This window comes from Mytilus galloprovincialis, chromosome 9 (assembly GCF_965363235.1).
Source record: "Mytilus galloprovincialis chromosome 9, xbMytGall1.hap1.1, whole genome shotgun sequence".
In the NCBI taxonomy this organism is placed as follows: domain Eukaryota; kingdom Metazoa; phylum Mollusca; class Bivalvia; order Mytilida; family Mytilidae; genus Mytilus; species Mytilus galloprovincialis.
Window position 1 is genome coordinate 55,636,335 of NC_134846.1, and position 27,134 is coordinate 55,663,468.

The following is a 27,134-nucleotide window of genomic DNA, read 5'->3' on the forward strand; positions in this document are numbered from 1 at the left end:
AATTTACCTGAGGAAGTTGAAACTTTTTGATTGAAAAATTAATAAACGGACAACTATTGTAATGTTATCCGTGTAAATCATGTCAGTACGGAACTGACTTCTGAGTTGATTATACCATCAGATGATATGTTTCGTGTACGCATATTAATGATGCCAGTGTAAGAGAACTCTTTCTTCGAATCAAAGTGTTTATCCCTTCAAATCAAGATATTTGTATCGATGTTGGCCATTTTATTTATCATATACCAACTCAAAGGTAATTTCATAAGGAGGAAGTCCATGACAAGTGACAAAATAAAACTTTATCAATCAACGGAACAAGAGAAAAATTAACAATGAGACGTTGATAACAAATGTTGTATACTGATGCAAGAGAAGATAGGGACATCAAGAATGAACAATGATGTAACACGGTACAAATCAGTTAAAGAAGGTTTGACTCATTAGTTCGGTCTTTAGCGCAAACACAAAAAGACAAAAGACAAAACAGTACTGATCTTCGAGTCATATCGCATTTGCATAGAGCTAGTTCATAATCCAACCATATGTATAAATAAACTTAATAAAAATTATATCTTTCATGTTTGTTAGTATAACAAAACTTATCAAAGATTCATAAAATTCGTTACGTCAGACGCGCGTTTGGTCTACGTAACTTTCATTTTAAAACGGGTGGAAGGCAAAACCAAATAGGAAGTTGAGCACTATTCTGCTGTTACAGTTGTGGTTTTGTAGTTATATCTGTAGTTATATGTTGGATGACAGAGTAAAATATCAATACCTATTTTATAAAAATTGACCCTTGATAGACACATTTCATAGAGAAGTGGTATTGAACATCGGTAAATTATTGTCGACAATGCCAAGTTCACAAGCTATAACGAAGTCAGTCGATTCATATATTACTGAGAGAACTTGCTTATGTGCAACCAGGAGGTTTAAACTTGAGGCTTTATCTGTCAATGTTAAGAATCTTTCGATAGAACAGCTGACAATAAACTCATCATTGATACCAGAATTGAAATTTTGCAGTTGAGCCAGACGCGCGTTTCGTCTACAAAAGACTCATTAGAGAGGCTCGAATATATTTTTTTCAAAAGGCCAATTATGTAACGAAATTGAAGAGAATTGAGGATCACAAAAAATCCAAATACAGCTAAGGTAATCTTTTCCGGAGGTAGAAAAAGCCCCCAAAAAAGTAAACAGTTAAATTATAAGAATGACCATATGAAAAATAATTAATGTCAACACAGAAGTGCTGACTTCTGGGCTGGTGATACCCTCGGTGAATGAAAACTATTTGGAAATACTCCCGATTGTCATATATACTAGTTTGTAGTCGTCCATGTGTCAATATGAAGGAAAACTTCAAGATATAAATGCGACATAATAGTTTCGGTTGTAACTCATATTCAATTGGATATATTATAGATGCTAGCCCTCTTTGTGATATTGGCTATTAATTGAGTGACAAAACATAATCAGTATAATAACCTTAAGTGAAATTTTAAAACCTTGGAAGGTGTTTTTTTCTTTCTTTTTGTCTCTTAGGGTTTATGTGACTATAGATTTATTATTTTGGGAAACCATTCGGAATATTTTATTAATAGTGAACAAAAAGGTAAGCCTTGCTATACAGAGGAACAAATGCTCAGTATGCTGATGTTTCTGATTGTATCAATTCAAAAATTATATATGATGGTCTTAACGTATAGATTCTAGGTACAGACGTTGCTTATTCAAATACTTTTTTGCTATAATGTTCTTTTATTTGTCGTTGTACTTTATTGACCTTTACTGTTTAGTTCATTTTTGGTAATACCCATTTGGAGTGGATGGGTTCTTATGCATCCAGCCAATGTGTTGTTGCGCTGTGATAATTTTGTATTCTTGTCTTTTATTTTTGCTTACCGGTATACGCTTTGTCTGTATGCCATTTTGATTTTTGTGGTAGATATTAAACTGTTGAAGAATCCACATCTGCTTAACACCGCTAGTTGAATATACATCATCACAATATTTTTAATTTGGCATCCTGTACTGTAGAAATAAAGGTGGTAAAAACTTAAGACGTTTATCGATCATCTTGACAACCTGGCTAGATATCGTTCTTAGTAAGGATGTTGTTAATTGTACCAATCAGGTATAAAGACGGAAAATAATCACTAATAATTGAAATAGGAGGTAGGGGAATAAGTAGGATTCCTAGAGTTGCTTTGAATTCCAAGTTATTATTAAATCCTTTTTGGGTATAAATCAAACACTATTAATACAACAATTAGAGGCCTTGTCTACTGGTATAAAATACTTGTCGTGGAGAGAATTATAGAATTTATAAACTTGGGTTTTATGAAAGGGTTCGAAACCATATGGTCATTGAATATCGTAGATTTTGAATGGGCCTCTGTATGCATGACCGAACAGTCGCCATGATCATTTCAAATACATTGCCTGTAGCTTTGTACATCTGGATCCTGTTTTCCGGTATCCCTCAGTCATTTCTTATCGAGGTGAATGACTGGAGAATTTGATTTTACGGACCTATGATATCTCATTTGGAAAAGGATAAATTTAAGTTGCAATAACTTGTTTCCCAATCCACTATAAATAAATATATTTAGACTAAACTCTCAAAGTTGTTCATTGTTTATGATGTCAAGGTCTTCGGTATTAACATAAAAAGTTTTATTGTGTTTGTATGTGAACGATGAACAAGAACAAGCAATATAGAATTTATATTATTCAGGGTACAGCACTCTCGTTTCATTCTGTGCTTGAAAATATTGGATGCAATATGTTTGGTAAAGATACAAAATGTTGCACGAATTTTTATTAATGTCTGATCTAATTTGTAGAATTCGACAGAAAGGCTAGCTTCAGTATCTTGAAATGATAGTGTACCACTCATTTTTATTGACATTGACTTATCAACTCAGGTGGTGTTGATCAGAATAAACTGAAAATAATTGAATTTTTCACGAAGTCTGTTCTTTTCCTAAATTTCAGTCACTTATTATGTATATAGATAGAATTTGATCTTAGAAAACCAAGATCAGACGCAGTCAAATCTACTTTTATATTGGTCAACACTCAAACCGCATAATATAAGGGACTTTTCGATTTAAGTTTTCCTTGAAAGTCGGTATTTTTGTTATTTTACCTAATTGAAAAAGAAGGCGAAGATGCCAAGGGAATATCCTAACTCATATTCCGAAAACAAGCTAACTTAGGATATTTTTTTTTATCTTAGGCATAGATTACCTAATTCGTATTTGGCACAGCGTTTTGGTATTTTAATGCTCTTCAACTTTGTACTTGTTTGGCTTTATAACAATTTTAATCTGAACGTCACTGATGGGTCTTATATAGACAAAACACGCGTCAGGCGTATTAAATTATAAGCTTGGTACCTTTGATAACTATTTACAATGCAACGACAAAAACAAATAAGACAGAAAATAAAAGAACAAACGTGTGCACATGATTTCCCTTAGTTGTCATGATTAAAGAAATTATTTTCTGTGTATTTTCAAGACAATCTTAACGAGTTGAAACAATGTTACGGGCATCTCATAGTATCAAGAGGTAGCTGCTATTCTTTTATTTGTTTGATCATTCTTCGTGGAGTGCGTTTTTCTCTCTAAAATTAGGGACAACATATTTCGTTGTCAGTATACTAATAATTTACAGTATATTAAAGTTGAGTAAAAAAAGCAGATTTTTAAAATGATGATTTATTCTAAATCTGATACAAATCATTTTTCTTATAAGGATTGTATTTTTCAAAAAGTATTTTGCCGTGTAAAATTGTATCCTCCATTTTGCATCTTCACATTTATTCACAAATATATATAAATATATCAACATTGATAAATTAACTAAAACATATATTCTAAAATTAACAATCCCGAAAGCAAAAAAGGAAAATCGGGACTCAAACGAAATAAAAAAATATCTGTAAAATGGTGTTTAAGAATTTAACCGAATGCAATTCCAATTTTCCTTCTTTCTAATGTAAAGTTTTCTGTACACTATTTTACAAGCACTCCTTTTCCTTTCTTCAACACACATGAAAAGCGTTCAAAATTATGATTTATAAATAAATAAATATTTTCAATTACGAAATGATCACAGTACTGATAAGCTTGAAAGTCAATTGCACGTTTCCCTTATTATATTGTCTCCCATGTTTTGTCCTTTGCTCAGAGCTTTTTGTATTTGTACTCAAAAGTCTGAAATACCATAGGTTTGATCAACTGTAGGCTGTCCGGTCTGATACGTCTTAGATGAATAAGTCTGAGTTGTTACAGGCGCTTGACCAGGATACGTTTTTGTCTCCCGTTTTTTCTCCCCCTTCACCATTTTATAAACATAGGACTGATTCCAATCCCGATCACCATCTTTTTGTTGTTGCTGCTGCTGCTGCTGTGGTTTAGAGACGGTAGAAGAGGTCCTAAAATGCACAATATATAATCGTTATATTTTCTCGGATGATTATGAAAATGACGACTACGATGGTGAAATGACAACGACTATATGATAATGAGAATGAGGTTAATGAAGAAGATGAACTAAAAAAGTAAAAATCACAAAAATACTTAACTCCGAGGAAAATTCAAAACGGGAAGTCCCTAATCAAACAGCAAAATCAAAAGATCAAACACATCAATCGAATGGATAACAACTATCATATCCCTTACTTGGTACAGGCATTTTCTGAAGTATCATTTTACTTGAAACTATAATGTGTTAATTTATATATCTAATCTATTGTTCCCTTCATTAATAGATCATCATTCTTTATTTTCTAACCGTTTAAATAGGGTCAAAGCATTTCAATATCAAGCGGTTATAACACCTGTTATTAAATCATGTAATATCATGTTTCCCTTCTGTTTACAAGAGAGTGAAAAAAAAAACAGTTCAATCAATATATTAATTTACGTTCAGAAAAGAAATTTTTACATCTTCCAAAGCCGAAAGTATTTTTCATTTAAATAAGAAAACATTTAAATATTCTAGGTATCAAATATGGAAAAAAGTAGATAAAAAGTAATATAACAAAATTACCGAACTCTAAAGGAAATTCAAAACGGAAAGTCACTTATCAAACGGCAAAATCAAAAGCTCAAACACATCAAACGAACAGAAACCAACTGTCATATCCCTCAACCGTTTTTCCAAAGGAAATCAAGATGAATATACTACTTTGGCATATTTTGATACCAATGTTTTATTTTTGTTCATGGGAAAAGCTTACATGTATGTTGTACCATTAATAAATATACTAGTACTGTATAATTGATTATGTAGATATAATACTTTATTCGCTTTATAGATGTGTTAATATTATTATTATGAGAACCTTCAGGAAGTGGAGTTTAACTAATGATGGTATCCTCTTTATATAAAAAGTATTTATTATCAAACTTTTTCTTCTTCATTACTTCTTTTATTTATTCATTTATATTTTCAATGCTCTTCAACTTTGTACTTGTTTGGCTAACAACTATTTTGATCTGAGCGTCACTGATGAGTCTTATGTAGACGAAACGCGCGTCTGGCGTATAAAATTATAATCCTGGTACCTTTGATAACTATTTTAAGAAAAGCTTTATTTTCATATCATGATAATCGATCATCTTTAATTACTTTCAATATGAAATAAGGAGATGAGATATGATTGTCAATGAGACAACTATCCGTCAGAGTTCAAATGACTTGGATATTTTAATTTAAAGGCCATTATATGAGCTTAAAAATTAGTAATAGCGTATACAGTCTGTTTTTTTCTGTTTTTTTTTCTGGCATATAACGTGCTTTAAGAAATTGTTACAACACAATCTTATTGAATGGACACTGACTTATTACAAAAGTTGAATAAAATTGTTTTAAATTCAGAATTCATTTCAATAATGCATTGTCTGCTTTCAAAATCAAAATCAAAAGAACTGGCTTATTCGAGTAAAAATAATGACTAAAAGTAACGGAATTATCATGGTTTGTGTACATGTATGCTTAATAGATGTTAGAAAAAAGTGATTGTAATGATAATTAATCAATGCTTACATGCAAATGCAAATGCAATGTGGTTAATAATGTATTTCATGTACTTGATAGAGTTAAGAAACTAGTACTTATAGTTAACATTGTAATAAACTAATCGTATTAAAGTTACTGTATGCGCTTTGAAACTAATGTATGCATATCTATATAAAGTTTGCGGAACGCCATTTTTCTGTCACTCAAAGGTAATAGCTACTCACTTAGTAAACTGAATTCAAATCAAAGCAAAAGTGTGAGGCGTTCATATTTTAAGCTCGGTAAATACAGTACCTATGTACAAATAGATAAGCTACAATGTCTAGTATAGAAATCATTTTGGAAACTATTTGGATGTCTTGGTATTGAACATTGTAATGGGATGGAAAAGAGGAATGGATAGTTTTTACATTTAATTTATAATAACACATTTTGTATGATAAGGTAGGACCAAATATTCCGGAATTCATTGTAAAAGGAACCATTTTCAAACAGTCTTAATAATAATATCGTTTCTCCAAAAAATATGACAAACTTGTAAATACTTAAAAGGAACTCAAACTGCAATTGTGATAGCTATTATCAAATTTTGAGTATTTATCCATAAAATGTATCAGAAGTAACACTTTTGGGGAAATGTATTCTAGGAACACATATATTCATGAGTTGGTAAAAGATTGGCCTGACTCGATCCTAATTCTAAAAAATATTGTCAGCGGCAAAATATTACGATGAAGTTTGACTTCATGGAAATATACACATTTGAAATCCACGTAGACTCTTTAATATAAAAAAAAAAAAATAAGTTTATAATTATAATTGTGTGGGTAAAACCTTAAACATATATTGATATATATTCTTGAAATGTCTCTGGTCAAACCAATATATGTATAGAAGGTTGGCCATATTTCTCATTTTATTGAAATTAAAAGTTTACTTCAATGATTTAGAAAAACTAAATATGTTTACATTTGCGACTGTTTGAAAATGCAAAATCAAATATGGAAAGAATTTTATCAAATTGGTCAAAGCATAATTGCTATTTTGTCAACTGGAAAAGGAGGCTAGGTGACATGCGCAAGACTTCTTAGACTAATTCTACCACATGCGCACATCACAACTTACTCCTCCGGACCATCCTGAATTTGGGCTTGGTATGTCTTGTCAACGTTTTCTCTTGAATAGAGACCCATGGGTGAATTATATTGTAAGTGAACCGCTTTAGGTCCACCTTCAGCTGGTTCATTATTGACCGACCTTATGCTTATCTGTCTTGCTGGTGCAGGTGCAGACTGTTGAGGTTTCGCCACTTGCACCTTGATTTGTTGTGATGTCCCCTTTGGTTTTGGAGATACGGCAGGTGGTTGTCGTTGTTGTTGTGGTTGCCGTGTCTGCGGTCTAGAACTACGTTGCTGTTGTTTCATGGCTTCTAGCTGAGAAGGCATGATATACTCCTGATCTTCTACCTCCCAAGGTTTAATTCCCCCTGTACTCTCACTTCGTAGAGTACCTGTCCATGGTTTGGGGCCTTCATCTACTTCCGGTTGTGGAGGAGGTCTATTAATTGGAACCTGTGTTGGAGGAGCAGGTCTAGGAAATCGTGTGTTCTCTTGTTGTTGTGGTCTCGGTTTGGAATAATCCGTTCCAAACGCTTCATAACCTTGTGCTACACTTTGTGTAAACTTTTTCTTTTGTCGTCTAAGTTCTGAAAAAAAAGTTTGGTATCAAATACAATAGTTAGTTTGACAGAGGTTGAATGGAATAGATAAATGGTCTGCATAACTGAAAACAGTTATTTTCAAGTCTTGTTCATTTTAAAAATTGTAGATGGTACGAGTTGGATAAAAATTTCCTTGTTTTACAACTGCACACATATTATTCTTTTATAGATATATAGTTAATTGAACATTAAACTGCATAATTATGTAACAGAAAATAAAACATCGTCCAGTACTTAAACGTGTCCCCCTGAATCTAGGTAGGTAAAATTATGTCATTATCTTTCCTAGGAAACTACTGGACTGGGATGAATATTCCTAGGAAATTAAGTCCATAATTAGTTACATTTGTATGGTTAATCATTTTCCTATTTACAATATAGAAACTAATGCAGACATGCTTTGTGCCTAAACATATTGAAATGGACAAACGTTGAAAGTAACAATAAATAAATAAATTATCAATTCTTTGCAACATAGTTGGTGTTCAATTAAAATTGACTCATTTGTGCATTTTCCTATTTTTTTCAGTATAATTTATCACAATAATTCTATTAAGTCTCTTTCTTAATGAAGAAAAGACTTTAAAAATAGTTTATAATGTCATTTTCAATAATTAATTGATATTCTTGCTTTTGTTGTGTTTATATCTGAGTGTGTTTTTTTTTCTTTCTTTCTGAAACTGTAATTGTTTTTCTGAAACTGGTCAAATTGTATTTGGGGCTGGATTTTGGCATTTATAAGTAGCATGCATAATCTAAAACGTGAATATGATATAAGCACTATTCGTCTATCTAACACAGAGCATACATAGCAAGTATATCTTTATACAATCAAAACACATGGCGTTGATTTAAAGGAACGCAGAGACTGCATGACTGCCAAAAATTCATAACTAAGAAGAATACATACAGTTGTTCGATTTTAAAAATGTTTTTTTTTATCAAATAAAGATGTTGCAAAATCTTCAAGTTTTTTTGGATCAATTTATTATTCAGATTGCCAAGGAAATCTATCTTATCTACATGTTACACTAATGTCATACTTCATAACTATTGTAAAGAAAAAATGTAAATCTACTTCCAACTTCCAGATCGTATTAAAGGAACGCAATACACTTGCATGTCTACAGTATGTTTCAAATATGTTTTTACATACTTCGAAAATTGAGGTTTATTTATGCATTGCATAAATCTACATACAACGACCATGCTGGGCGGAACTAGTCTAAATGCATCACCTTTCGGCATAAAAAGTTTCCGCCTTTCCCACACCGCACAGTGGGGATAATCGTCATCTGCGTCGCCATTTTGTCCGATGTGACCAGCTAAAATCGATCAAAAATCACAAATAGCTAAACTCAAAGGTAATCTGTTGTTGACGAAGACAAAACAAAATTTCAAAACTTTTTCTTAACAATTGCGCATATAAAAAACTGTGAGTTCCGTTGTACATTTTGACAAATGTCATGTAACAAAACAGAGTAATATATACTAATTATTTTAAACCAATCGCTTCAATCAACCAGCTGTATCACCCATTTACAACATATCTTAAAAGCCAATCAACATTTGACAATATCTAATACAAGCTTTATTGTAGTGAATAACTTACCAGGTGCCCTCTCAGGTTTGTCTACAAACTGTTTCTTTCTGTCTCTTACAGATGAAAATTCATATTCTTCCTCGGGTACAGGATCTTCAGCCCTGACATAATCAGGTTGTAAATCTCCAACAGTCTGAAACGTTGGTGTGTATGGCTCTTCTTGTTGCTGTTGGTATTGCTGGGGTGGTGGTTGATATTGTTGCTGGGGTGGAGGTTGATACTGTTGCTGGGTTGGAGGTTGATACTGTTGCTGGGATGGAGGTTGGTACTGTTGCTGGGGTGGAGGCTGGTATTGTTGTTGGGGTGGGGGTCGATACTGTTGTTGAGGTGGTGGCTGATACTGTTGCTGGGGTGGGGGTTGATACTGTTGCTGTTGTGGAGGTCTATATTGCTGTTGTTGTTGTTGATACTGGGGTTGCTGTTGAAACTGTGGTTGTTGTTGATAGTAGCTTCCTTGTGGGGGACTAGTAGGCGATAAAGCGCTGTCTAAACTATCTTGCACTCGGCCCATCATACCCTGAGAAGATCCAGGACCTGATACAGGTTGCCAACTATTTGTAGTTGTCGTTTTTTTAAAAGATTGTCCAAATGATGTTGTTCCTCCTCCAAACTTGTTTAGAGTGACTTTCCTGGGCTTGTGACCAGCAATTGGTGGTGGCGGCATGTTCGTATGAGTTGTATCGGAAGTTCGTCTCTAAAAGTATTTGAAACAAACATTTAACAAAAATATCCTCATACAAGTATATATTAACCTATCAATTGCCATGAACGACATAATTTTACCATGTACGCCAAAATGTACTGATACCTTATCCCCTCTCTTAAAGTTTTTTGGACGCATATGTGTGTTGTGTTGTGCATACATAAAGTAAATATCTTTAAAGAATTTTGTTCAAAAATGGAAGACTTCTACAGATGACAATCCGATTGAATTATTTAATGCAAACTAAAACCAAGCCACACATTATAATGCTAACTACCGTGTAATATCATGTTCTTACAAAATGTGTAAAAAAAAAACCACGACAGTGCCAAAGGGACAGCACAACCCATGTGAGCTGGTCGAATAAATAGGTGTAAAGACTAACAGAATACAGACACAATTGCTTCAACATTGAGAAAAAGACAAAACAATGAAATAGAAAACCAAAGATTGAGCGACAAAAACACTAACACCGAAGGGGAGCTCAAGTATTTATGATGGAGTAACAAATCCTGACAGGGTTATAGAAGCTCTCATAAGCTCTAAAAAAACTAAATATTGAATAACATGAACTCCCCAAATAATTTAGTTGACTCGGTTGCAACTCAGAAGAGTTCAAAAAAAGACTTCCATCGAAGGGTAAGCATATACTGATCTGCTTTGGTTACATTTCACTGCCTCTCATTTCATTTATAATAACGAATAAGAACGAGGCAGATAATGGAAAATGTCTCATCTATCATCTAGAGAAAATATTTACAGTGTATTAACAGTGTAATGGTAAGCAAAATATCGATGACGATTAAAAAACAATTTGTGGTAAATCCAGCCTTTTTTATCCCAATATCGATAATGTTAACGTTATTGCGATTAATATATTATTTTTCAGTGTTTTTTCATGCTATTTTTATGAATTAAACCTGTGACTATCATATACAATACAATACAATACAATTCAAATATGTGACATTGTCTATAACAAAATATGTATAATATTGAAATATTTCAATTAAATTACACCCGGCCCAATGTACCTACAAGTCACTTCAAATAGATACAATAGTATTAATTCAGATTGTCATCAGGTATTTTATATGCATGTTAATTATTTAAATATAAGTGTTGTCTGCGTTTTGTTAATGATTGTTCTAAGTATCGAGCTGTTTTTCGAGGATAATCTGACGATAATAAATTTAACTTTTCACTGTTATTCAAATTCACTAAGTCCAGAAAATAAGTGAATACGTAGTTCATTGTATAATTGGCATTCAATCAGAAAGTGTAGTTCATTTTCAACATGTACGGAGTTGCACATTCTACATATCCGTTGGTATTCAGGCTCACCAACAAAACGTCATGTTTCTAATCTTAGCGGAAGAATGCCACATCTAAATTGGGCCAGTACTCAGATCTTTCTCTACGTTTTAAATTTTGTTTAACATTGTATGTAGATTTAAATGTTCTATCTGTACGTATTTTCGGAAAGTTAGATAAGTTTGTATGCCATTTTGTTGCACATATGTCCAAAAGATTTTTTCTGACATTATTAATATCACATTTTTGCATTTGTTGAAAGTTATCAGCCATACCAACTAAAGACAGTAATGTTCTTACACTAGTTGACCCATTGTTCGTAGATAGTTCGTAGTCCAAATGGATATAAATACTAACGGGACTGGAAAGTGCTCAATCTGTTGAATTTTCATTGCCCCGATAGCGGATTATTGATAGTATAATTTTCCCAGATTAAAGTAACTATGTAATTTATAATATTTTTTGTAAAGAATTCTACCCAAGTCGGTGCTAGGGGCTGCTTCTTTTTGTAACTTCATTGGGGTGTAAAAGCGTTGACCGAAGTACATTTTGCTTCATTCTAAAAATGTGCGCACGGTCAACGCTTTTACAACACTATGAAGTTACAAAAAGAAGCATTCAATACTTATAATTACAACTTAAGCTATGATCATGAAATCACGAATTTTATATATGTGTTTTTATTTGATTCACCTGTGCATTTTATTGTGGGACCACGTCTTATCATGGATGATAAGTTTTATTGAGTGTTGCAATTGCTGAAGGAATAACATGTGATGTGCAATTAGCCAATCAGAATAAAGTATTATAATGAAACATACATCTAATGTAATTATTATTATTTAAAGTAGCTTTTTTTAATCATTGTTTTCGGTATTGCAAATAGTTCGTTTATAAGTTTGTATCTTGGACAAAAGCGTGAGTTTTATAGATGTGTATTTGTTTTGCTTGTCCCATCAACATTAACACTTTTTCTAATGTCCGCTTACTATCATATCTGCATTACTGCATGAATGTTGTTATCTATTATATTGATTGTTCTAGTAGTCTGGTATTGTAGATAAAACAAGTATTCGTATTATTTACACATACACATAAAAATACAAAACAGATGGCGAGTGTTATTCTTTCATCTTAATAAATTGAGTTACTGTTAACTTTTACAATGCTGTAAAACACAGTACTTACGCCAAAGAAGTTTGATGGTGCCCTTGTCGGACTGGCCGGTTGTAGTGGCTGAATATGAACACTTCCTGGGGACGGTCTGTAATTTAAAATAAAACATAATTCTGAAAGTTGTGACGTTGTACGGTGACCTATAGTAGTTAATTTCTATGGCATGGTGGTCTCTTGTGGAGAGTTGTCTCATTGACAATCATACCACATCTTCTTTTTTTTTATATACTTGAATGAAAAACAATTTCTCTATCGAAAAGATAATATCACAGATAAATATACTGACAGATAAAAAAATATATAAAATCTTTGAATCCAAATACTCTCAGAATATATATAAATATACATACATTTTGTTTTTATATGTTTGTTTATACCGTTGCAAAATTACAAATAATGCCAGTAGTACGTTAATACGCAACCAGACAAATTGAAAGTCTTTGAAGTCGATCAATACATTCCTTGATGATGTTTCTGTCCTTTCTTTCCTACCTTCGTATAACATCGCATCTCTTATTGAACATCATTATTGAAATGTTGTTAAAATCTCAATAAAAATGTCTGTTTATAACTTTGATCAGTATCAACAAATTGTCAAATTAATATATTAATCATTAAACTTGTACAGGGCAATATGTCAAATTTACAAATATTATATTGATGTGTCATATTTATAGCTTTGGTTAACGAAAAAAACGATCAACCTTTGAAAATTTTGACAAGTTCAATCGAACGGAAAGGACTGCATAACCAAATAGGGTTTTTTGTGCTTCTTTGTTAAATAGTGCGCTTCTTTGTTAAATATTTGCTTGTTTTTATTGTGACACGGTGATTACTGCTGTACCCCTATTTTGACAATTTTACCTATTGTGTCTGTTTTGTTCACGCAATGTTGTAAATATAATGGAATTTAATGCTACTGTCATACAAGTGAGAGGTTTAGCGCTATTAAACCAGGTTCAATCCACCATTTTCTACATATGAAAATGCGTGTACCAAGTCAGGAATATGTCTTGACCACTTAGCAGAACAAGATGAGGCAAATACTCAGTTGTTGTGCATTCTTTTGATGTGTTCTATCATTTGATTAGGAACTTTCCGTTTTGAATTTGCCTCGGAGATCAGTGATTTTACCTTTTTCCTACAAGAAACAGACTTTTTCTTTGATTTTCGAAATAGTGATTTTAACCTAGTTGCTACATATGTTAAGAATGTGACATAATTAAGGAAATATTTCCACCATATTTAGAACAAAAAGTACATGGTTTTATGTGATATGAATGTGAACCCCTTTTTGTATGTATCAGATTCTCTGGGCAGTATTTTATCGTGTAAAAGGCACATTGGTTTGCTTTCAAATGATGTTTGCTTAGCAGAACAAGATGAGGCAAATACCACTTGTACAGTATTTTTTGGACAGATCGTAAATCGAATCAGATAGTTTGAAAACCTTCAAACTAACTTGATACCATCGATACTGTTGGCTTGTTAGGAAAGAAAATTATAAATCTATCTATAACGTATATAAGGCTTATAATTAGTACTGTTTTTGAAAAGATTGTTATATTAGGTCGTACAATGATATACCTTTGGACGTTAATGTCTATCTGGCCACCGGCAAACTTGATGGTATCTTGTGCCTGTTTGTGGGTAAAACTTCCGGAGTCACGTCCGTTAATGGAAAGGATAATATCTCCCCTTTGAAGTTCCCCCTCCGCAGGACTGTTCGAAAATACCTGAAATGAAAAGATACAGAAATAGTTACTGTAAAACCAAAAATGTCTTGTATATTATATTTAATGTCGATCCTATACAAGGCAAAGCACGGGTAAAAGTACTGCTCCTTGTGAAACTTACTCTGCAGTCTATCTTTTCCACACAAAAAAAAATGTTACAGCACAAGTAGATATGACTAAGCTAGATTTTCCATTGAACCCTAATCGAGAGAGGTTTTGAAGCTAGAAAATCTACAAATCACTTTCTATGTTTATATGATCTTATGTGAGACCCAGAATAATAGTTGTCCTCTCTTTGTGGCCTGCGATTTAGAGTAATTGTCCATCGTTTAATCAAGAATTTGTATAGTAAGAGTTAGAATATGCAAATCATTGTTTTTTTTTACAGTGACATACTTCACTTGTGATGTTGTCCTGTTGTCTCCTTTGTGTGTATCCAACGTCTTTATTTATCAATAGAACCAATTATGTAAAAAAAAAAACTGATACAGTGCATCATGAAATATTTTATTATTGTACATTTTATATCTTTTTATGATAGTGATTATTGTATATTTAGATATCTGTATTAACCATTTTCATTTCTAATAAAACGTATTGTATATATACATATCTTTATTATCTTTCCAATGATAAAAGTTTATTGTATATCAAGATATCTTTATTACCCTTTTTTATATAGATTATTGAATAGTTAGATCTCTTGATATACCTATTCATGATAGTGAGTTTTGTATATTTAGATCTCTTGATGAACATTTTATTGAAATACTCCAACTTATGTAATTCAACGTTTTAATTGCTATAGTGTTGTTGATCTTGTACATGTTCTATTCATTTAGACTCTCGCTGATTTTATAATTCCCCTATTGCTGGAATGCAATACAATCGAAGTGGTTCACTTTGGTAAGCAGAATCTATGTATCCGCCAGAGAACCTGAGATCTCCCTCGGTTATTGGTGGGTTAGTGTTGTTTAGTGTTTAATTTACTTTCTATGCTGTGTTTTGTGTACTGATGTTTGTCTTTTCGTTGTTTCGTTTTTTTTGCCATGACAATGTCAGTTTGTTTTCCACTCATGAAATTTTGAACACCGTTGACTTTATTTAATATCCACTGGGTATCTTTCACCTCTCTACAAACCTTACTAGTCATAGAGTGAGACATATACCATGGTAAATCATCATAGAATAAACATAGAAGTATCTCCCAAAAATAAAATAAACGTCATATTGCACTGTTAAGAATTAATTGGCTGATAGAATTACATTGCACTATAGATACGTAAGAATGATTGATACGAACAGTATATTGCTGAGCTAACAAATTAGCAGAACTTTCTAGTTAATGTAGTGTTATAATTTCTCAGCAAAATGTAGTAAACACCTCAGTTTCTATAGGTAACGCGAAGTCAGTGTTATGCTTAAAGAAAACAAATCATAAATCATTTAGATATAAAAAAAAATATAGTGTATCTTGAATGTTTCATTTAAATTCAGTCACTTGTTTTAAGAATTTGGGAGATAAAACATACGGACTAACGAACGTAACGGACGGAATCAATGATTATGCTATGCATAGTCCTGTATGCATAGCTCACCTAACCAAAATTATGGTGGTATCCATATACAAGGATTTGTATAGTGTATATCACTATACAAATCGTTGGTCAATATAAGATGAGAAGATATGGTACGATTACTTATAAGAAATCTTTCGACCAGAGACCAAAAGAATGGTACATATTTCACATATATTATCTACAGTCACGTCTAAAATTTTCGAAAAGTGCAATATTCTGCAAATAGTTTATATTAAGGTATATAAAAATCGAGCATCTGGAACGTTTTCAAAAAATTTAGCCAAAAATTCAAGGATATTATTACAACATTGATATGTTTATGCAATGTCAGTTTGAAAATCGGTTGTTTTTGAAACTAAACAGAGAAAATGTTTCTCTCAGCTACATAAAAGAGAGGTGAAAACTAAAAAGTCATAGACATATCAAGTGACATATTGCCTAATACATTGAATAAAAAGGAAACTTCGAGTAATTCCAATATTCTAATCTTACTAAAAATAAAAAATCGAACAGCAAACCTGGTTTTACTTTATTCCTCTCTAAAGAGCTAGACATAAAGGTTAAGGGGGATTTTCTTTCTCTGAAAATACATAGTACATGATAAAGTGCATTTTAGAGAAATAACTTTTTAATGATTATAACTTATTATCAAAACACTTGGTGTGTACACATAGCTGAATGCTAGTGCAAGCCATCAACTATAATACATTTGTATGAAACAATGTAGGTGTCTATAGATTTACCGAACATTATTAATAGAAAAATAATGGAATGGTGCCAAACTGTAAGATGAAAGTGATGAAACTATCTCTCGTTTTCATCTTGGGGTTCAGTTAGGGTAAATATTTATCAATATTTTACATTATACAAATAAACATTTTTCCATATCTTAACGAAAATTTTAATTTGATTAAATGTGATTTACTGCGCCAGCTGGTGCAGAGATTATCAAGTTGATTTTTATACAAATTTAATAGTTGATAAATTATTAATAATAAATTATAAAACTTTATTCTGATATTTTTAGAATTATTTATTGAAACTTTATTCAATTCTAAAAAGAGAATTTGATTGCATCTGGTCTTATAGAAAGAAAGAAAATAACACGTTGTTAATTTAACATCGAAAAGAAAACCTAGCAGACAACCTTCGATATTATTTTGAAGGTTATACACGTATAATTGCAACCAAGCAATTAGTTCGTTTGCAAGCACGGAAAGTCATGCAGAGGACAATCTTACCGTTATATCTCTCAATTCCCTGCTTACTCTGATATCGACAGGCTCACTCCCAGACCGAGTAAACACTCTAATATGAGCCATTACTAATACTGGTCACTGCCCCCAATACATCTTCATAAACTAATTCATTTATACATAACGAATTAGCTTCATTATTAATAATAATTAAGACAAGGAAGACAAGATATCAGGAATTTATTGAGAAGACATGTAATATCATAATGGTGCCTAGAGATCAGATCTGCTTAATACTTTACTAATCAATTCTAACATTACATGTAGTTAGGGTACAGTCTGTTCAGAAGAAAAAAAAACATAAATGAATAATGCCGGCTGTTCAGTTGGCAACTTGTTGCAACATGTCACCACATCAATTTTTTTTATTGTAGAATACTTGAAGATAAGCGAAGTTGTGTACAACATTATGCTATAACCTTCGTGTCTTATTCGATAGTGACAGTTGTGAACATTTTAATTGGATTTCCATTTTTTAACGGAACTCATCACTGCGTATTTTCTTTAGCTGTTATCCTCGGTATCCCATATCATATATGACGACATATTACTTTCTTTTGTTAATTTTAGAATTATTTATTGAAATTTATTTATTAAATTTTTAATAAATAGAGCATTTGATTGCATCAGGTCAAAATTATTGAAAGTGACGATGGCTATTTGTTAAGCCGAAATATTTGTTAACCAAGCAACTAGGTCTACAAGATATTTTCCATTCATATGAATTTATTCGATTATTTGTTTTCATGTGAAAAAATACGTATTTTTATTCTAAAATGCATACATAGCAATAATTTAGATACGTAATGCCAAAGTAACATCCAATTAGCCTGTATCTTAATTTTCTTTTGTTGTATGCAATACAGAAAAATGTTGAGTATTCTTAAACAACTTGCAAATTGATCTAACAGAAGAGACTTTTGTACGAACCACCTTATCCGATATGTATATTCATTTTTTTAATTTTATTCATGCTTTTTTAAGATCTGATCTTTTAATGCCAAAGAAGATATGTGAACATTCACTAATTAATTGAATAAAGAATTTCATTTTGTAATCAAATTTTACCCCAAAAACCAAGTGACAATTTATATACAAAAACTTTCATAATTTATACTTATTATTTTTAGGTCAGACTATACCATTGAAGATTTAAAGATGACGATGATTTGAGCTTTTGATTTTGCCATTGGTTAGTGACTTTCCGTTTTGAATTTTCCTTGATGTTCGATGTTTTTACCATGATAATTTGCTTTTTCTAATGTGGTTTGATAATCCGAACGTATGTGCCATCATCACGAAGGTAGTCATATCTTGTTATGCTGTTCGATGTTTTTGATATTTTGCTTTTTCCAATGTGGTTTATAAGAATGTAAGTTGACATATCATGTCTTGTCAAGGAGACGCAGTTTCGAGAGAGATTTAAAAATATCACTTAGAAGCAAGAATTGTCTGTGCAGACTCGTTTTGAACCAATCAGAATAAACACATACAATTGTATGCATCACTTTCCATGCCTTGTTGCTCAAATTGTTCAAATTGTTTCAGTTGAGGTGTTTAAGTTTATATGAATAGCAATAGACCAGAAAATAAGGATGAAAGTAATAAAATTAGCTCTATAACTGGTCCGTTGGACCAAAATGAACGAAAGGCAATCTTTAAGAAGAAGAATGTAATTTAGAGCCAAATCTTGAAATTTAAAACCTACTCTAAAAGAATGAAAATTGCCATGAATGTGTAAATTAAGTATAAAATCAGGGGTGTAGGAGTCGGCTGAAAAGTGCATGCATGTGCCAGAAGGTGAAAGAGGAGGAGAAAAAAATTTAAAAAAAAAAGAAAGAAAAATACGTATCTAAAGTCTAAAAGGGACAGTCTACAAATTAGTCAGCGTCCTCTCATTTTCATTTTTAATGTTTTGTAAAAAATTTGGGTGTGAAAAGGGGCATAAACATAGTGTTGTCAACTCTCCCACAGTCCTTTCGAATTTTTGAAAACAACTCGTTGAAAAGGCTCATATGAAAGTTGACATTCGTAGTTACCTTTAGCTTGATTTAGTTTACCATTAAAAGGAATTATTTCAAGGTGAATTTTCTTTCTACATAATATAATATACTCATGATCCTAAAATTTGCAGTCTGCATAGTGCAACATTTATACCCAAGTGGTATACAGCATTTGTTTAATTATAAACTATGACTGAATGATCCTCTCATTGAATGTATTCCTACAGTAGTCAACATGTCATTGGGGGAGGATGAGGGAGCATCTGACAAGTATCAGAAACAATGTGCATTACCTTGACAAGTAGCCAGGATTATCATGGTAATATTGAACTTAACAGTTGAAGTAGTTCATGTGTACTACAGACATAAACAGGCATATGGACAAATTTAATTAAAATGTAGAGAATGTTGCATGATATATCCGCGAAATCGCGATATCATGTTTATTTTTTAAATTCACACACATACATTACTTGTGTTGAAAGAAGTAAGTGGTCAATTTTCGTAAAAAAAAGTTCTATTTCTTCATTTTGTTTGTAATAAACTCAATTTTACTATCCTTCGGTCTTTATTTTACTGTTAAAATGAAAGCTGCGGTGCGTTGATGTTGGAAATTCTTAGTTAGTTTTGGACAAATACTATTTTATTTATGTTTGATGTGGAGCATTGTTGCTTCGATATATCCGTTTAAGGTTGTCTTTCGACCATGAAATAACATGTGGAAAGCTTTGGTGATCCCTTGTAAGAAAGAACTTGACTTATTGCTACATGTCCTATACCTCCTTTGAAAAAAACCCAAAAGAATATACATTGTATGACCAAATACAAAAAAGTAAAACTAAGTTAATATAAGTTGAAATGTGAAAATTATCTTCAAATAAAATATAAAAAAAACAAACATAAAAAAGGGGGGTCTACTCCACAAACACCTAAGGTACAGCATGTACGTACAGACGGACAAGATTTAAACTTAATGCACCCTCCACTACTGCCGGGGCATAAAAATGCTAGATTCCTTCGAATTTACCAAAATGATGGTACCGCCCCAAGTAGTTGGGTAAATAAAAAATCACGGACAGTTAGTTATATTATCTGGTAGTCGGGCATCCATGTAGGTCGGACCCGTGACCAGTCAGCTGTTTAATGTAGTTGTGACCATCAGTCAACAATTCTATGTTGAACGTCTGATCAGTAGTCCAGTCTAGAATTCAATATGAAGATGAACTATTGACAGTTCTTCTATGTTTATGTTATATTCATTTCGAAGGATGAGGTTGGGCAGATCTTGCATCGTTTCGTGGATAAGCATTTTTTTGTACTTAAATTAAAAATTTGTCATTCTGCTTGGTCCGGATCTTCATAAATGATACTATAAAGTCAAATGTGCAAAATTGAAGAACAACTAGGATATTTTTTTTCATTTACATAGTTTGCAGTGGTGGTACATGCAGAATTGATATATTGGTATATTGACTAATTCATATCAATAAGATATTCTATAAGCATATGGTCATTTCAGAAAGAGAAATATTGTGCCGAGCAGTTTATCACACTGCAAGAGTTTATTTGAGTTTTGCAATAACTGAATTTGTAGTCTTTTAATCATTGCCAAAACGTTCCTATATTCTTGGCTTACTAATTATATATAGACTTCATTAAAATAGAATTTAAGCGAAATTTGTCTGCTAATGAGTTTATGTCTGAAACACAAATATTCAGTACTTGAAAAGTGGTAAAACTCTTAAAAAGATGTAGGCGTAACATGAAGAAACTGGATGCTATCAGTTAAAGAATTATACAATCATTGCTCATTGTTGTAGCCGTTCTAATTGATTAATTACGTTTGATCTGTACAAGCTAATTATTTCATATCTAACTTTCCAATCGATGCTGATCGGGGGATGTTGGCTTATAATGGATTGCAGATGTCAGAGAGACGTCTTCAATATGATATATGGCATCTGAAATGATCATCTTATAATCAGAACTCTGATTGTTCTGCATTTTTATAACCACTAGGGTACCTTCTGCGACCTTTTGTGATAGTTTACATATTTCTTTCATGGATAATGGCATATTTTGTCATTCAAATGATTGATAAGAAAATTGAGAGGGTTTAGATTTAAAAACAAAATAAGAAACTTATTCATAAGTCCATTTTTAGTCAGGAGCATACATTTTGTAGTTAAACAGTATTTGGTTGACTTTTAATATCTGCAGATTAATTCTAAAGTGTCATGGTGGACATATGAACTTAAAAAAAAACCTGAGGTACCCTCTGTGATAGTTTACATTTTTCTATCATGGAAAATGGCATCATGATCGATATGAAAATTAAAAGGGTTGGAGTCTGAATAAAGAAAACACACTGTCCACATCGTCATGCGACTGTACTTAATACAGGAACACAGTCTTTGGTTGTCTTTAGTTGTAGCATATGTGTTGATGGCATCTGAATTCTCTGAAGCTAGACTTATGGTTTAATTTTAACATCGCATGTTAGGTACCAGTGAGTCAAATGCTTGTGTGTTTCGTTGAGTTAATCGTTGGGTTGATGTCTCGTAGACGCATATCCAACATTTCATTTAATTCATATCAAATAAAATACGTGTACATTTAACTTTAAAATAGGTTTCAGGATTTTAAAAGAGGGTCTTTTCATCAAGTTACAAAATATAAGAATCGGAATGTTGGCTTGTTGTATCAAAAATCTGTTGAAACTAAATCAAAGAGAATTTAGAAAAAGAGATTATGCATTCAATTCATGGTAATTATAAAATACACGACCAAATCTTATTCAAATATACTCAAAAAAAGACACATATTTCAAATACTAAAAGTCATTTTGAATATCATAAGTTAAAGAATTTGCAACCAAGGCCTTCGCTAATCCATAAAATAGAATCAGTACCAATTATTTGTACATGTACGAGCTATGTGTGCTATTACACGACATGTAGTCGGAGCATGTACAAATCAGCTAATTATGTATACTAAAAATCTCTTTGGCTAATATATTGTAGTACGATATATATTAAAGTCCGAAATAATTTCAATGTCTTTTAATTTCATTTCAACATTTTGAATTTATATCATAGTTTTAATTAATTTGTAGTTAGTTGTGAATAATTTATTTAAGACATTCAATTAAAAAAAAAAAGTTTTCAAACGTTAATTGACGTTTGGTCAAACAAATTATGAAAGCCGATAAATGTACGATAATAACGTCACACAGACACACGTGACAAATGCATACCATTTAATTTTTTTAAATCGTATCATCCCCCAAACATACAATTTAAATATCAAAAAGTGGCATCTTTACTTAGCCTTGATTAAATAAGTGCATATATCCAGCGATGCACGTATATCGATTCAAAATACGACATTTTATTTTCAAAGACGAACATAATAGATATGTCAGACCAATGTTTAAACATTTGAACTGACCGCACTGGACAAACGGCAACTACCTGCACTGAACCCCGAATACCTGGCTCCTTAAAGAGAGATGCACACGTCTTCCAGATGTTCGGTTTCTAATTACAGATCATATAATTTCAAAGCATGCATGCTAAGTGTTAATAATGACTTAACAGATTTTACATGTTAAATGATGGTTGACATTAAAGTAACTAACTTAAAGGTAGTGTCCCTTGTCAACCACAGGTAAATCTAGACATGCAGAAGGACGAAAATGTTACTCACCCTTGCCGCACCAAGGAAGTGGAAGGGAGGTTGAGAAAGAGGCTAACGTCGTTGTATTTTCTTATTAATGTCGATGTAATAATCAACGACAGACTCCGAAGCGGAAGCCGGCAGTGTTCTCTCACCTGGGCTAACCCACGTATCAAGCTTCACCTGCCGACTATATATGGTAAAGCCATGCACTACAACTATAATCACCTACCCTTTGTAGAACCAAGGGTTGATTTAAATCCTTTCCACCCTGTAGACGGAATCCCCAGGGGGTTTCGAACGAGTCCCGGTACAACTTCACCAGCATTTTGATTGTCAAATTCTAGGCACCATCCTGGAATAGTAAACAGATCAGTTACACCTTCCCGTCGAAATCGAGGCACAGTAGAGATAATGGAATTTACTTAGCGAATGCCAACTAATATGCGAGAAAGCATATATAAAAACAAGAAGATTGATAATAATCATAGCAACATCCTGCCAATACATAAGATAGTATGTTACATTTCAAGTGATTTATTTTTCATTGTAATTAATGTGAAAATTACAAAGCAAATATGCAATAATGCGTTTTTATTTGTTTTGATAGTTTTACTTGATAGATTTAAAATTCAGTCTTCTTATTCCATCTTAACAGTGAAAGGTGATAAATCATTTATCTAAAAAAAAAGTCCCGACACAACGATTGAACTAAAGAGAAAAAAAATCGTAAAAATCGTCTTCCTGACAAAATGAATTAACTTCAGAAGGCACTACCAATATTTCAAAGAATTCTTACCCCGACGTTTGCCGTGTCCCTCCTGATAGTGAACTGTGTTGGATACCAGATAGGTTACTATTTCTTACAAGTGTTATATCATATCCGTGTAGTTAATCACCTACATATGAACACAATCTACTTCATCATTATATTATTTATTTATTGGTTTGTGATTATTGAGATTATCAGAGAAATATATTGGAGCAGTCACACTTTACATAAAAGGATGATTAAATTCGGAAGGTTCTGATGTTTAGTGTTACTTAATTTATGCGTTCCCTAAACAGCTGCATATCAAATATACCCCCAATATGATTTAATATGGAACGCCACGACTGCCTTATGTTAATAATCAGCATTATACGCAGTGTTCACAGCATTATATGAAGTGATCACAGCATTATATGTAGTGCTCACAACATTATATGATGTGATCACAGCATTATATGCAGTGCTCACAGCATTATATGCAGTGTTCACAACATTATATGAAGTGCTCACAACATTATATTAAGTGCTCACAACATTATATTAAGTGCTCACAACCTTATATTAAGTGCTCACAACATTATATTAAGTGTTCACAACATTATACGTTTTTTGTTGTATGATGAGATTGATGTATGATGAGATTTATGAATGATGAGATCATTCGGTAAACTTCGTTTTTTAGCGGAAATTACCGAATCCATAATTGGTAAATTACGGTAAAGCAATGCCCAGCAAACAAATTTAAACAGTTATTATTATATATGTGATCATTTAAGGCAGTATCCAATATTTAAAACGGATTGAAATAAGTAAATTAAGAAGTATGATCAATTTAACCCAAGATTATTCCACACCAGGGCATTTTAAACTTATTTTGAGGATTAGTTTCACCATATTCACAAATTAATATGTAGATATATTTACTAGAACACATCCGTGATATCGCGGGTCTGTGACTGAATTAAAGAATATAACTATGCGTAAGCCTTATTTAAGTATTGGTATTGTCATCTGATAAAGTCATGCCGATTATACGATGAAGTTTTTTCTGCTTTTAACATCTTTCTGTTTGAATCCGTCGACCTGGAACTTGTCAATTTAATATTGGTATTATTGATTTTGTTTGGAAAACAAAAGTCTCTGGAAAGGAGTATTTTTAATCAACAGTTTTGTCCTTTATGAGTTATGAATAAAATTGAATCTTTGATTCGCTGTTTTACGTCTAACAAATTGAAAACTGTACATGTTGTACCTATACGCCTTATTTTAAGTCCAGATTTTTATTATTCGTATTGTCATCTTAGAAAGTCATACTGATTTTAAAAGTACTACAATCGGGAACAATGCGACAATGATTGAATTAAGTAGTTTCAACCCTGTGATTACGACCCGTGTATATAGCAAAATCTGAAATACAGCGTTGCGTGGTACTCCTGTCAGATGCGGAACGTACAGATAATGTAATAGTTAACAGGTGAATATATTATTGGTATCGATTCGACCCCGAACTTCTTAATTATTGAAAATATTAATTATGCGGAAAACAAAAGGGTCTGGAGTGATGTTATTTTTAATCAACAGCATGGTACTATATTAGTTATATATACTCTCAGATCAGTACTTATAGTGTCTTTTTATTGGAATATACAAGTACCCGCCCACATGCACGTTCACTCTATTTTCTTGTTAGATCATATGTATTTATATTTGTACCCATCTAATGAGTTAATATAAAAAAGAAGATGTGGTATGATTGCCAATGAGACAACTATCCACAAAATACCAAAATGACACAAACATTAACAACTATAGGTCACCGTACGGCCTTCAACAATGAGCAAAGCCCATACCGCATAGTCAGCTATAAAAGGCCCCGATACGACCATGTAAAACAATTCAAACGAGAAAACTAACAAGCCTTTTACAACTGATTTTCATAGTTCGTTCTTATGTTGTTCTGTTACGCCACTGTCCCAGGTTAGAGGGAGGATACCAACATCCCGCTAACATGTTAAAACCCGCCACATTTTGCATATATGTGGCCGTCCCAAGTCAGGAGGAGCCTTTATTTCAGTGGTTGTCGTTTGTTAATTAATGTGTTATATATACATGTTAGTTTTTCGATCGTTTGTTTGTACATAAATTAGGAATATTTTTCGTTTATCATTTCGGGGCCTTCTTTAGCTGACTATCCGGTATGGGCTTTCCTCATTGTTGAAGGTCGTACTGTGGCCGTTTAGCTGTTTAAAATTTCTGTGATGTCATTTTGTCTCTTGTGGAAAGTTGTTTCATTGGCAAGCATACCACTTTTATATATATATATGTACCGTGCAAACTGACGAACAAACGTAGTAAACGTTTTATTCATCCCCACAAACTCAATTTTCATAAGAGATGATAACTTTAAATGAATATGTTAAACAGGGTCTTGAAAGGGTAATTTTTTCTATGAAAGTTTAAATTTCTATATAAGACTGCTGATCATATTTAGAAGACAATCTTAGTACTTGCCGTGCTAAAAAGCTTGTAAAAAAATTGGAATAATTGATGTAAAGTTATGTTTAACACCTACAGTGAAATGCTTTAAACTGCATTTTCCATATCTGTTAGAAACTTATTCATGTAAAAATGCCAAATTCTGAAAATCGATGCCAAAAATGACTCTATCATGACATATATAAGCTAGCGTAATATGGCACCTATGTGTTATAGAAAGCTGACTGTTTTATTTAAAAGGTAATTAAGCTTTTTAAAACTGAGTACGGACTATAAAGTGGCACCTTGCTAAATTTCCTCAGTAGGAAATGAACTCGAGAATATATCATACAAATTTTCCTTCGATATTTCATTAAGATAAACTTTTTATTATTTAACTTACATTTTGCCATTCGTATTTCTTACGACGAACAGAACTACTTCAATCATTCACCTCTCAGTTTCATCTTTTCCTTACTTATTTCAATCAGTTTTAAATATTGTATGCTACCTTATGATAACATGATTTTAATAACTTTTTAAATTTGTTTGCTGGGCATTACCGTTATTTACCAATTATGGATTCGGTAATCTCCGCTAAAAAACGAAGTTTACCGAATGATCTCATCATTCATAAATCTCATCATACATCAATCTCATCATACAACAACAAACGTATAATGTTGTGAACACTTAATATAATGTTGTGAGCACTTAATATAATGTTGTGAGCACTTAATATAATGTTGTGAGCACTTCATATAATGTTGTGAACACTGCATATAATGCTGTGAGCACTGCATATAATGCTGTGATCACTTCATATAATGTTGTGAGCACTACATATAATGCTGTGATCACTTCATATAATGCTGGGAACACTGCGTATAATGCTGATTATTAACATAAGGCAGTCGTGGCGTTCCATAATTTAAAATACATATAATTGATAACTTTATCGAGGGTTCCTGTATCAAAATAAATCAGCTCATCCTTTCATAAAAAAATATACAGAGCAACTATCCATAAATCAATGATAATAAGAGCGAATATATTGTACCCATAGCTTTCCCAAA

At 32.2% G+C, this 27,134-nt stretch overlaps 1 protein-coding gene across 4 annotated transcripts; it reads right to left on the reverse strand.

The window, feature by feature from the left end:
- Positions 1-3,718: 3,718 nt before the first annotated feature.
- LOC143045351 (uncharacterized) lies at positions 3,719-23,745 on the reverse strand. Of its 4 annotated transcripts, none has more exons than XM_076217803.1 (8): positions 23,611-23,745; positions 23,044-23,166; positions 14,146-14,294; positions 12,571-12,646; positions 9,375-10,059; positions 9,001-9,087; positions 7,300-7,747; positions 3,719-4,453 (listed from the first exon to the last, which is right to left on the reverse strand). In XM_076217803.1, the coding sequence occupies exons 2-8, from the start codon at positions 23,137-23,139 to the stop codon at positions 4,225-4,227; spliced, it is 1,770 nt and encodes a 589-aa protein (XP_076073918.1). In that variant the 5' UTR covers positions 23,140-23,166; positions 23,611-23,745; the 3' UTR covers positions 3,719-4,224. The 4 variants fall into 4 exon arrangements, with proteins under 4 accessions (XP_076073918.1, XP_076073916.1, XP_076073917.1 ...); XM_076217801.1 differs by having other exon boundaries at positions 7,168-7,747; XM_076217802.1 differs by lacking the exon at positions 9,001-9,087 and having other exon boundaries at positions 7,168-7,747.
- Between the last annotated feature and the right edge of the window lie 3,389 nt (positions 23,746-27,134).